At 49.6% G+C, this 11,921-nt stretch overlaps 2 protein-coding genes across 2 annotated transcripts in view; both read left to right on the top strand.

Moving 5' to 3' along the window:
• The window catches only part of ZMYND19 (zinc finger MYND-type containing 19), an 11,475-nt gene extending 3,320 nt beyond the window's left edge, over positions 1-8,155 (top strand). Inside the window, exons 3-5 of the mRNA XM_027650321.1 lie at positions 2,968-3,108; positions 4,064-4,244; positions 6,602-8,155. Coding sequence (XP_027506122.1) covers positions 2,968-3,108; positions 4,064-4,244; positions 6,602-6,745 — 466 coding nt within the window. The 3' untranslated portion in view covers positions 6,746-8,155. The remainder of the gene's footprint in view (positions 1-2,967; positions 3,109-4,063; positions 4,245-6,601) is intronic.
• A 3,614-nt stretch (positions 8,156-11,769) lies between these two features.
• The window catches only part of DPH7 (diphthamide biosynthesis 7), an 8,655-nt gene continuing 8,503 nt past the window's right edge, over positions 11,770-11,921 (top strand). Inside the window, exon 1 of the mRNA XM_027650213.1 lies at positions 11,770-11,914. Within this exon, the coding sequence (XP_027506014.1) occupies positions 11,777-11,914 (138 nt within the window). The 5' untranslated portion in view covers positions 11,770-11,776. The remainder of the gene's footprint in view (positions 11,915-11,921) is intronic.

Raw genomic sequence — 11,921 nt, 5'->3', positions numbered from 1 at the left:
GGACATTCTCCCCAAGCTGTGAGAGGGACATTCTCCCCAAGCTGTGACAGGGACATTCTCCCCAAGCCCTCCTGCCCTCTGCAGAGAGGGAGCAGGTGGGAACCAAGAGCTGAAAAATCCCCACATGTGCTGCAATAATTCTTACAGGAAGGACTTCCTGAATGTTCTTCAGCCTCTCTGGTGCTTGCTGTGTTTTCCACATGGACTTCTGCCTCCCCCAGAGCAAGGTTTGGTGTCCCTGGCTGGGGACCTGCAGGAGCCTGTCATCCTTTGTTCCCTGTGCAGCACTCCCAGCTCACTGTGCTCTGCTGGGTGCAGAGATGTTCCCTGGGGAACAGCAGCATCAGGAGATTAGTCATAAGTATATCACCAACTGCATGTTCAAAGAGACATCTCAGCCCTGATTTCTGGGGGTTTTAGGGGGTTTTTTTTTAGAGCACTTACCACCCTGCTGCCTGAAACCTGCTCTGCTCTGGTTCCTGGAATCGCTGTGTCTGTTCTGAGCTGCTGAAACACCAGAACAACAGTATCCACTTAATTCCCTGGAAAGTCCTGGTGGAAGTGTTTTCCCTGGCATCTTGTAGGAGCTCAGGGAGCATCCTGGATTTGGCACTGCTGGTTCTGGTACCTCAGTCCAGGGGTGTGTTAACACTCACTGCTCACCAGCAAGGCCCAACTTCCACGTTCCCTGTGGCCTTTGTCACCTGGGCCATGGAAGGGCTGACAGTGATGGAGCTGAGCGTGGTGCCAGACAGGGAGGGGAAGAGGGGCTCACTGTGGGAGGGGATTTGGTCAGGATTTCCTTTTGGGGGGTTGTGGGTCTGGGCTGTGTAGGAGTAGGGGTAGGTCTGTGCCACTCTGCTGTGAATTCCTGGTGTCAGGGACAATCTAATCCTCTCTCTTTCCCCAACATTTCTGAACTCTCATTATCTAATCCATTTAAAAATTATTTCTTGGTCTTGGACTCCCCTTCCTTTTCCCCCTGCACAGTTTCCTGTTGCTCTTCTGTCTCCTCTGGGATTCCTTGTTCATATTTATCCCATCCCTCCAGTTGGCACTTCGTCCCAGGCTCAGTCTAAGCACCTGAACTCCTTCCCTGTCTCCATATCTGGCTGATGCTCACCCTCACTTTGCCTCCTGGCACCTGTAGCCCTCAGGATTCCTGATTCCCTTTGCCAGACCCTTCACTGGCCTTCAACAACTCAAAAGTAGCTTTTCCTGCCATGGCTTCCCACTGCCAGAAGGCAGGGTTAGGTGGGATATTGGGAGGAAATTCCTCCCTGTGAGGGGGTGAGGCCCTGGAATGCCTCACCCCAGAGGCATTGCCCATCCTGCAAGTGTCCAAGGCCAGGCTGGACAGGGCTTGGAGCAACCTGGGCTAGTGGAAGGTGTCCCTGCCCATGGCAGGAGAGTGGAATGAGGTAAATTTTAAGGTCCTTTCCAACCCAAACCAAGTTGTGATTGTGATTCCTCCTTCAGGGCATTTCAGCAGACCCTTTCCATAGTTTGTTTGCTTTTAGGTGTGTGGTTCCTGGTTTTTTTTCTCCCAAAAGAAGGAATTTAGTCATTTTACCTTCAAAAGGAAGAGCTGTTCCCTGGAGGCCCAGGAGGTTCCAGGCAGGAGGCTCCAGGCTCTGTCCTTGTGCAGGTCTGTCCTTACAGGAATTGAGCTGTGGGAGCTGGAGCACAAGCTCTGAGTAGGTGCTGCTTGTAGCCTCTCCAAGGGAATTAGACTCATTAAAATTTTTAGGAGGTTTTGGACCATGTGTGAATATTTTACTCATTAAATTCTAGGAAATTTTGTGACATATGTGAATTGCAAGTGGTTTTTCTCCCCAGGGTATATAATTTAATTGTATCTGGATGGATTTTGACCAAGAAAACAAAATCCTACATTTTTCATTGTCAGTCAGATTGAAATGAGTTTCCCTGTTCTGCTGGGTAACGCTGAGCTCTGTGAAGGGGAAAAAAAAAAGTGGGAATTTTTTAACTTGAGGAAATATCTCTTTAAAATTGAATGAACTTTTTTTTAACTGAAATGTTCAGTAAGGGCTGAGCAGGACTCAGTGTCCAGGCTGGGCTTGGGTGCAGCTGGGAGAAGCTGTTGGAAGGGTCTCCTGGGAGGAGGATAACCCTTTGTCCTTGTTCTCCCTGTGCTGGGAAGTTCCTCATGGCATAGCAAACATGTGGAGGCTCAGCTTCTGTCCAGGCTTTACCTTTCAGGTGGGATGGGAATTCCCACAAGAAGTGATAGGGAAACTTGTCCAGGTGTGAGGGTGTTTGAGAGTGAACTTGATGAAACACAGAAAGGAGAGAGGAGAAGAAGGTGGAATGGGAAATGGAGACTGTTAGAAGGCAGGAGGGAGGACTCACCATGCAGCCATCTCCTGGCTAATAGTCCTGCTTTGGATTTTGGGCAAGTTTCAGGTGTCTCTTGGTCAATTCTGGAGTAATTTCAGACTTTCAAGGTATTACACACAAAGAATTTGCATACACAGTGAAACCTCTGTCCTGTTGCTTGTTAATGACATTTCTTCATAAATAATGAGCTCTGTGACTCCACACCAGTGCCAGGCTTGCACAAATGTGTCAGATAGAGTTTCCTTTTAAAATAATAAACCAGTACTGGCACCTTTCAAGTCTGCTCTGTGGAACATGGTAATCCCATGGATCTCTTGCAGGTTGTAGTCTCTGGAACTGAGCAATATCTTTCCAATTACACTGTACCGTGAGTGGCTCTTATTCAGCCCATTTGTAATGGAAATAACCTGCTGGAACAAGTCCTTTTCTCCTGGGAGGTGCTCTGAAGTAGCCCCTGGAGTCCGTGGGCAGCCCAAGGTGTCCTGGGCCTGTGTTGGTGACAGTGGGTCAAAATGCAGCATTGCTTTGGAATGGGTGTGATCCTTTATTTTTTGGCTGTGGAGCCTCATTCACTGCTAATCTTCCAGCTGGTTTTGTCTCCTGCAGGGAGAGGCACCGGGGAGGGATTGCTCCTGGGTTTCAGGTGGTGCATCTGAACTCGGTGACCGTGGACAACCGCCTGGACAATCTGCGCCTCGTGCCCTGGGGGTGGAAGCCCAAAGCTGAAGAAATCTCTAGCAAACAAAGGTGTGTCAAAGTCTGCCAGGGGGTTGCCATCATAAAAAATGAAAGTGTCTTAAGTTGTTTCCTTCCTGTAGTGATTTTTGTCTTGGCAGAGCCTTTTTGATTTGACCTTGGGCTCCTTGCACGTCCCTGTGTCTTTGGTGATGTGTCTGTGCTCGCTGTTCCTGCTGTGCAGGACCATCCCACCCTGTGGTGTTATCCCAAGGTCCTGCAGTGCCAGGATCTGTCAGAGCAGTGAACAGGAGGCCTGTGTTCCCTCCCACCCCAGTGAAGTCTGCAGTTCTCACTGCCCTGTGCCTCTCGTGCTCAGGCACTGGAATTCCAATGCAACCTGTAGCAGCCAGGAGCTGCAAAATGCTTCTGCTTGGAATTGTGAATTGGGGTTGAATGGAGTCAAAGCGAGTTCCTGGGCCCAGATCCTATCACCTTTCACCAGCAGGTTGTGGGAGCTTCCTACATCCCATATTTCCCTGATGTTACTCAGCACATCAGACTTAACGTCAGGATGGATCTGGTTAATCGATGGTGTGACACAGTGGGAGACCCACAGGCTCCACATCACACTCTTCTCCTGAAACATTTGCAGTATCCTTAAGATCAGGATGTTCAGAGCTTATTAAACTGATTTTGAGACGATGTAGTGAATTACAAATGCTCAGAATGGTTCTGGGAGTACCAGAAACAGACTTCAAGGCAGAAATGATTCTGACTTGAAGGAAGTAATTTTGCACAGAAATAATTTTGCTTGATGCAAATGTTTTCTTGGTTGATAATTTTGAACTCTTGGATTTTACACTTAGGCTAAAGTACCCCTAAAAATACCCAATACATGAGCAGTATGTGTAGTCTGATGCTAAATACAATGTTAACTCTACTTGCTTTATTACTAAATTTGGAATCAATTTCCCTGTGTGGTTATTATGAATTCATGTACCAAATTTGTGCTTGTTTTTTCCAGGGAACAAAGTCTGTATTGGCTGGCAATCCAACAGCTCCCTACAGACCCTATAGAAGAGCAGTTTCCTGTCCTGAATGTAACCAGATACTACAACGCTAACGGGGATGTCGTGGAGGAGGAGGAGAACTCCTGCACTTACTATGAATGTCACTACCCCCCATGCACAATGATTGAAAAACAGGTGTGTCCAGAGAGCTGGGAGGGAGCAAGTGAAGCCTTTGTGTCCAGGGATTTATTTGTGCCTTAAAATGTAAGGCTTTGCTTGTGCTACTCAGTTGCTAAAAGCAGTAGCCTTTAATCAGGTTTTCTTTGGCCTGAACCTTCAGTCCCTGTGATAATTTTCACTTGGAGGGAATGTAGGTGTGACTTGACAGAGTGAGTGTTGTTGGGAGGAATGGGGGTTCTGCAGAGTGGACAAAAAGCCAGGTGGAAGCTTTTCCAGGGGAGCAGAGCTGGAATGAGTGAGCAGCTGTGTGAGACAGCAGGAAGTATTGTAAGAGGTTTTGGGCAATAGCAGAATCAAAAAATAACCTGATTAACCTTTCCTGAGCAGAGGGGGAATTTGAGTGGCCTTTACTCAGGGGAGAACTGGGAGGAAAGTGAGTTCTGTGCTTTGCTGTAGGCAGATAAAGCAAAATACAGTCAGAGAATGAGCCGTCCAGGGGCTGAGCCTTTTGTCACACAGATGTCCTTATCTATAAACAAGGGCTTTTCTTGTGATAGCAAATGCTGAGTGGGCTCCAATCACTGTGTTCCACTTTCTGCTTTGGGGAGGGGAATGTTTGCGAAAACCATCCCGAATTCCCTGTGTTTGAAAAAGTGTGAGCTCTGCCTTTTCTTTGGGTCAGAGTACAGAAGCTCCCTGGGTAACTCTGTTTGGCAGTGGCTGAACTTGTGCAGCCCTCCTAATGATTTCTGAATTGAAGGTGTTTGTAGTTCAAAACTTGGGCTGACAAAACAGCAGCGTTGTGAGAGCAAGTGCGAAGCGCTCCAATATTTTGTCTACTGAGCCCATTCCACAAGAGCAACTGTAAAACCAACCAAATCCCTTCAAAACCTCTTTGTTCTGTGGCAGTCATGGGGGGTGTTTGTGTTTCATGGAATCCCTGAGTGGTTTGGGTGGGAAGGGAGCTTAAAGATCATCTCCTTCCCTCCCAGCTGAAGAGCACCTGGGAGGGAGAGTAGTTCCAAAAGCCTGCCCTCAGTTTGGAATGGCAAGGAGCTGAGCTGGCTGAGTGCAGCAGTGGATCCAGAGATTCCTTTCCAGCTCCAAAGCCAGTCACCAGCATAAGCCTGAGTGCATAACTAATTCCTGGTTAACTCAAGTTCTGGGAAGGTTGTTTTAAATAGTGGGTGAATTTCTTAATCAGAATCCCAGACTGATTTGGGTTGGAAGGGACTTTAAAGCTCATCCAGTGCCACCCCCTGCCATGGGCAGGGACACCTTCCACCAGCCCAGGTTGTTCCAACCCCCATCCAGCCTGGCCTTGGACACTTCCAGGGATCCAGGGGCAGCCACAGCTTCTCTGGGCAACCTGTGCCAGGGCCTCCCCACCCTCACAGGGGAGAATTTCTTCCCAATAGCCCATCAAACCCTGGCCTCCTTCATCCTAAAGCCATTCCCCCTTGTCCTGTCACCTGTTTGTGACAAGCGTGAAAGACTTGATTGTGAACTTCCTTGGGAATGCTGGGGGGTTTCTCCTTGGGAATGCTGGGGGGTTTCTCCTTGGGAATGCTGTAGGGGTTTCTCCTTGGGAATGCTGTGGGGTTTCTCCTTGGGAATGCTGGGGGGCTTCTCCTTGGGAATGCTGTAGGGATTCTCCTTGGGAAGGCTCTCGGGGTTCTCCTTGGGAATGCTGTGAGGTTTCTCCTTGGGAATGCTGTGGGGGTTCTCCTTGGGAATGCTGTGGGGGTTCTCCTTGGGAAGGCTCTTGGGGTTCTCCTTGGGAATGCTGTAGGGATTCTCCTTGGGAAGGCTCTGGGGGTTCTCCTTGGGAATGCTGTGGGGGTTCTCCTTGGGAATGCTGTAGGGATTCTCCCTGGGAAGGCTCTGGGGGTTCTCCCTGGGAAGGCTCTGGGGGTTCTCCTTGGGAATGCTGTGGGGGTTCTCCCTGGGAAGGCTCTGGGGGTTCTCCTTGGGAATGCTGTAGGGATTCTCCCTGGGAAGGCTCTGGGGGTTCTCCTTGGGAATGCTGTGGGGTTTCTCCTTGGGAATGCTGTGGGGTTTCTCCTTGGGAATGCTGTGGGGGTTCTCCTTGGGAATGCTGTAGGGATTCTCCTTGGGAAGGCTCTTGGGGTTCTCCTTGGGAATGCTGTAGGTGTTCTCCTTGGGAATGCTGTAGGGATTCTCCTTGGGAAGGCTCTCGGGGTTCTCCTTGGGAATGCTGTAGGGATTCTCCCTGGGAAGGCTCTGGGGGTTCTCCCTGGGAAGGCTCTGGGGTTTCTCCTTGGGAAGGCTCTTGGGGTTTCTCCCTGGGAATGCTCTGGGGTTTCCCTGGCCCTGAGCAGTCACTCTGACCGTGTCCTGTGCTCCTGCAGCTGCGTGAGTTCAACATCTGCGGGCGCTGCCAGGTTGCCCGGTACTGCGGGTCGCAGTGCCAGCAGAAGGACTGGCCTGCCCACAAGAAACACTGTCGGGAGAAGAAAAGGACCTTCCAGCAGGAGCTCGGCCCAGAGCGGTGACCGGGTGGCAGAGGCCTCTCAGCAGCAGGATTCCTCCCCAAAGGCATTGGGCTCTTGCTTTTGCACAGTGTGACAGACTGCTTATCCAAGCCAGAGGCACTGAAGACAAACCCTGTGATGCTTGAGCAGAATGGCTGACTGGACTAAGCCAGCTCTGACTGGTGCTGTGGAAAGGGATTGGCTCTGCCCTTCCAGTATTATATTCTCAAGCAAAAAGACTACTGTGGAGGCTCCAGGCAGGAAGCTTCTCATTATTTATATGTTAATACGTTTGTAAACTCATGTACAGTTTTTGTTAGGAATTCTTGATAGCACTCATTAACTGTAATGTTCAGAGGAGAACATGTTGTTGGCCTAAAAGTTTAAAAAAAGAAAAAAAAAAAGAAAAAAGTCATGTAGCAAAAGCTTTTTCCTCCCATGTGGCAGAAGTGTCTGTGGCAGTGCCAGGGCCGGCGGGCAGACCCGGCGTCAGCACTTACTCTGGAGAACTCTGCATGGAAGTTCTATTGGGAAAAAAAAAAAAAAGAAACAAACAAAAAAAAGAGCAAACAAAGTAAAGGTTGGAATGAATCCTTGTCTGCTCTCTGGCTTTCTCCCGTTCCCTTCCAGCTGCTGGCGGAGCACAGTCACACCTGGATGTTGGAATTCCCTGCTGGGTGGGAAGCAGTGTCCCAGGAGCTGGTGTGGGGTGTAGGGACCATCTGGGATGTGTGTTCAGGCAGCTGCAGCCTCAGAGGGGCTGCTGGAGATGGGCCTTGGAGCAGCCAGGATTTGGAAAGCTCCATCAGCTTTCTGTTCCCAAACCTCTGTACCTGAAGTAGCTGTGGGGAAGCTCAGGCAGCAGCTGGGTGGGGATGTGGTGCCCTCGTGGCTTCCCTGTGAGCACAGCAGATACTCCAATCATGTGCAGAGATGTTTCAATGAACTACTGTTTAATAATTTGAGTTATTTATTAATTTTTTAAAGAGTTGTCGTCAGTCCAAGAATCACTTTTTGATATTTTTTGTTTTTAATGTATTAATGAGTACAAATAGTCCTGGAGGAGGATTTCCCTTGCAGAGCACATGCCTATTTTTCTTTTCATGACTTATCTGAAAGCTTTTTTCTTTTTCATTTTTGCCTTAGAAATATAAGGACCATAAGCTGAATTTTCTGAAGAACTAAATGGGTAATTTAGTGCCAGGTGTTAGTCTTGCTTCACAGTAGAAGAATGTGAGCTGCTGAGTGCTTAATGCAGAGCCTTTCTTGGAGTGCTTGGTGAAAGTTTTTTTGTAAAAGCCGTTTAGAATTTCCATTTTTCAATCAGGATTCACTTTGCTACTTCGTGTTGCAGTGTTGGTCTTGCTTGTATTCAATTTGTTAGAAAATTGAACTGCTGTGGACTTCCAATATTACATTCTGTTTCTAATACCTGCACAGGAAGTTCTGAATTATTAACATTTGGGTGGGTTTTCATTCTTTGGCTTTAAGTTTCTTAGGAAATAACAAAGAACCTCTGAAACTTCCTGCTGGAAGTTCACTTGCAGGCACTTGGTCAAGTTGCCACTCTTAAATCATGGTTGTACTGTAATTTTTCTGTTCAGGAAGCCTAAAATGCCCTTCATTATGAAGAAGTCAAGCAGGACCTACTAAAATTTTCCTGTAATGGGTGATTTTTTTTTTTTTAAAGGAAACATTCAGTTCTTTGCTTTAAATGAACTGTTTTGATGAATATACAATGGGACATAAAGAATATTTTTTTATATGAGGCAATCCATTGAAAAGGGCAGAAGTATTGCCTTTTTTTTCTTTTCCTTGCCTGTTTAAAATGCTGCTATTTGTCCTGCCAATTTTCCATTTTATTACCAGGCATCATGTTTAGCAAAATGAAGTGCAGTCTTTAAACACTTTGAGCAGGGAAAAGTTAGTGCTGATGTTTGTGATGTGGCTGCAGTGAGGACGAGGACAGGCTGCAGAGCAAGGCCTGGTGGGGCAGGGGGGAAAGGAGGGAATGAAGGAAGGGATGGGACTCAAAGGGTTGGACTCAAAGAATCTTCACAGCCAGGATGGTGGGGCTTGGGGAATGCTGATCCCAGGAATGTGGGAGGAAAGGGGTTGGGAGGGTGGGGTGAGGCAGGTAGGGAGGGAAGATGCCCACGGGGTTAAGGGGCTGTGAACATCCCAAAGGAAAGAATTGCCCAACCATCCTGCAGAGTGAAATAACACAGGTTCTGACCTCAGTGTGTGATGTTTGACTCCAGACTGTCCTTGTGCCGGAGCAGGGAAGTGGCCACAGGGATTTTGAGTCTTGGAAAGGACCTGGGGACTGCAATCAGGATGTGCCTGCCTGCACAGCAGGTCCCTGATGGGAGTGGGAAGGTGTGTGATCAGTGACTGTGGCAGATCTTTGTATGTACAGAGACATTCCCTTTCTGTAAGGAGGGTGAGAAAGGGAGTTCAGTGTGGCAACTCCACTTCCTAACTCTGTTTTTTCAGAGGATGGAGCTCCTGTAAAGGACCTTCTTTCCCTCAGAGAATCCAGGCTGACAGGGATGTCTCTGTATGGGCAAGTATTTAAAAAGCTCAGGTTGGGGTCTGTGGTTGTATCTGGGAGCAGGTCTGGGCACTACTGATAAAGATGATTTTCCAAGGACTTGCTCCTGATGGAGATTCTTCATCCAAGATGTTTCCTGCAGGAAAATCTGGTAAATCCAACTCAGGCTGGGAGGATGCAGCATTCCTGGTGCTGGCTGTAACAGAAGGGTGCAAACCCCTGGTAAACACACCCTGAAATGTTGGTACAGGTACCCCCCAGGGGCTCCTTCTTATCCAAGTAGGGTGGTGTTGCCAATTCCAAACATTCAGAAGTCACAATGGAAAATCCTGGCTGGCTTAAGGGACACAAAATTATAACGTATTGTGGGGCTCAGTGTTTGCCTTCTGCTATTTGAACCTTGAATACACCCATTGGGTTACTGTCTCAGGTTTTTCTCTGTGATTTAAGTGAAACTGGTGAAGGTAAAAGGAGCAGCTGAGAAACTTAAATGTTTGGGGGGGGGCATGGAGATGGTGTGAGACACCACAGAGGGGCCAGGAGCAAAGCTTCACCACCTTGCAAAACAGCACTGAGGGGACAAAAAGAGGTTGGTGTGATTAAACAGCAACTTCTTACTCAGAGTAAGAAGAAATCCTTTATAAGTTGAGCATATGTTCAAATGAAAAAGATGGAAATAAGACTTGGCAGGTAAAATGTGGAAAAAGAGAAAAAAAGCCCCAAAATAATGCAAAGAAAAGTGGAATACAAAGAACATTCAAGTCATAAAACTGGCATGTATAGTTTTGAAAAAATCAGGGGCAGGGGCACTGCTGGAGTCAGACGTGATGCACAGTAAAGGCCAGGGCTGACCTGGAGATAAAAGTCTCAGGGAAAGGAAATCCAGTGAATCGTTTGCATATGTGTTCCCTGTGAGAGAGCTGGGGGAGTTCACACAGGAATACTTCCATATGGAGAACTCCACAGAGAATCTGTTCAGAACAGAAGTGCTTTGGGAAGAGATTAAAGTTCAGCTGAAATGAGCAGTAACAAGTTGCCAGGACCAGCCGGTGCCACCTGCGGCTCTGGGGGAGCTCAGGGGTGAATAAACTGAGCTCCCAGCTGGGCTGGTGACCTGTCCCTTGGCACAATGTCACAGCAAATGGCACAGCAGCTCCTGGAAGGGGTTTCAAACTCCAGCCACCTGCACTTAGCAAATTCCAAGATGTGATGTAGCACCAGTGGCTGAATATTGGGTGGGTTTTGTACAGGGAGGTCGTGCTTCAAAACTCTGCTGGAATTGTTTGAGTGGTATCAACGTGCAGGGAAAAGGGGATTTGGGTATTACAAGTCTGCTTGAACTTCCAAAATGGACTTAATCCTGACTTTGCTCAAGGCACTTGAGGGAAAATAACCTGCTGATGGAAAAGGGGGAATGACATATGGACAAACAACTGTTTAAAAGACAGGAAAGGAATAGTTGAAGGAAGGGTTTTTTTAGTGGAGGGAAGTGAACAGTTGGATGCCCAATATATTAAAAAATAATTGGGAAAAGTAATGAGTGAGGAAGGTGACAACATCCACTAAGGAAGCTATTCAGTGTCATAATATAATAAAGGCTGAGTGAAGAATTGCAGAAGGATGTTATGAGGCAGACTGGCAGATGAAATTCAGCGTCAATAAATGTAGTGTTGGTTATGGGAAAACACCAAAAGGAAAGGCCTTGGCTGTTTTCACTCAGCAATGACACCTCTGGGTTGTGAAACACTCCTGCCGGAATTTCTGCCTGGGGAACTGCAGCAATCCAGGCTCCAGGGGAGGACGGGGGAGCAGAGACGGGTGTGAATTGCGGGGTGTGCCGCATCCCGAGCGTGCAGGACCCACCCTCCGTCTGGGAGAGGAGCGGGGGGAAAGGGGAAAGGCTCGGGGCAGGGGGTGCGATCCCTCCGTGCTCCGGAACAGCTGCTGCGAGGGCACAGCGATGTGTCTGCTCTGCAGAGCGGTGAGCGCCGGGGGGCTGGGGAAGGTCCTGGGATGCGCGGGGAGGATGCCGAGGGAAGGCTGGCGCTGGTTCTCTCTCGTGAGCAGCTGCCGGGTTCCGAACAGCGATCCCGCACCGGCGGGGGCCTGAGCTGCATCCCCTTCCCTGGGGGAGGCGCGGTGGGAGAGAGAGGAGACAAAACCCGCAGGGATCCCAGGGGGTGCCCGTGGAGCCGGCCGGGCTGGGCGGTGTCCTCCCGGGCAAGGGGCGGGCACCGCCTCTGAGGAGGAAGGGGCGGCCCTGAGGAGGAAGGGGCGGCCCTGAGGAGGAAGGGGCGGCCCTGAGGAGGAAGGGGCGGCCCTGAGGAGGAAGGGGCGGCCCTGAGGAGGAAGGGGCGGCCCTGAGGAGGAAGGGGCGGCTCTGAGGAGGAAGGGGCGGCTCTGAGGAGGAAGGGGCGGCTCTGCGGGGCAGCCCCTCCCCGGGCCCGCCCTGACCGGGAAGCAGACGGGCGGTGCCGCCCCGGAGGTGCCGGCCCGCCATGGCCGGGCCGTGCCGGACGCGCACGCTGCAGGTGGTGGACACGGAGTTCAGCGCGGACGCCGTGGAGTGGTGCCCGGTGGAGGGCTGGCACAGCATCCTGGCCTGCGGCACCTACCACCTGCGCCCGCCCGCAGAGGTGAGCC

The sequence above is a fragment of the Corapipo altera genome, unplaced genomic scaffold (genome assembly GCF_003945725.1).
Source record: "Corapipo altera isolate COAL_440 unplaced genomic scaffold, ASM394572v1 268, whole genome shotgun sequence".
NCBI classification, from domain to species: domain Eukaryota; kingdom Metazoa; phylum Chordata; class Aves; order Passeriformes; family Pipridae; genus Corapipo; species Corapipo altera.
Note: the sequence above shows the minus strand (reverse complement) of the source record. Positions and strands in the feature narration are given on the sequence as shown.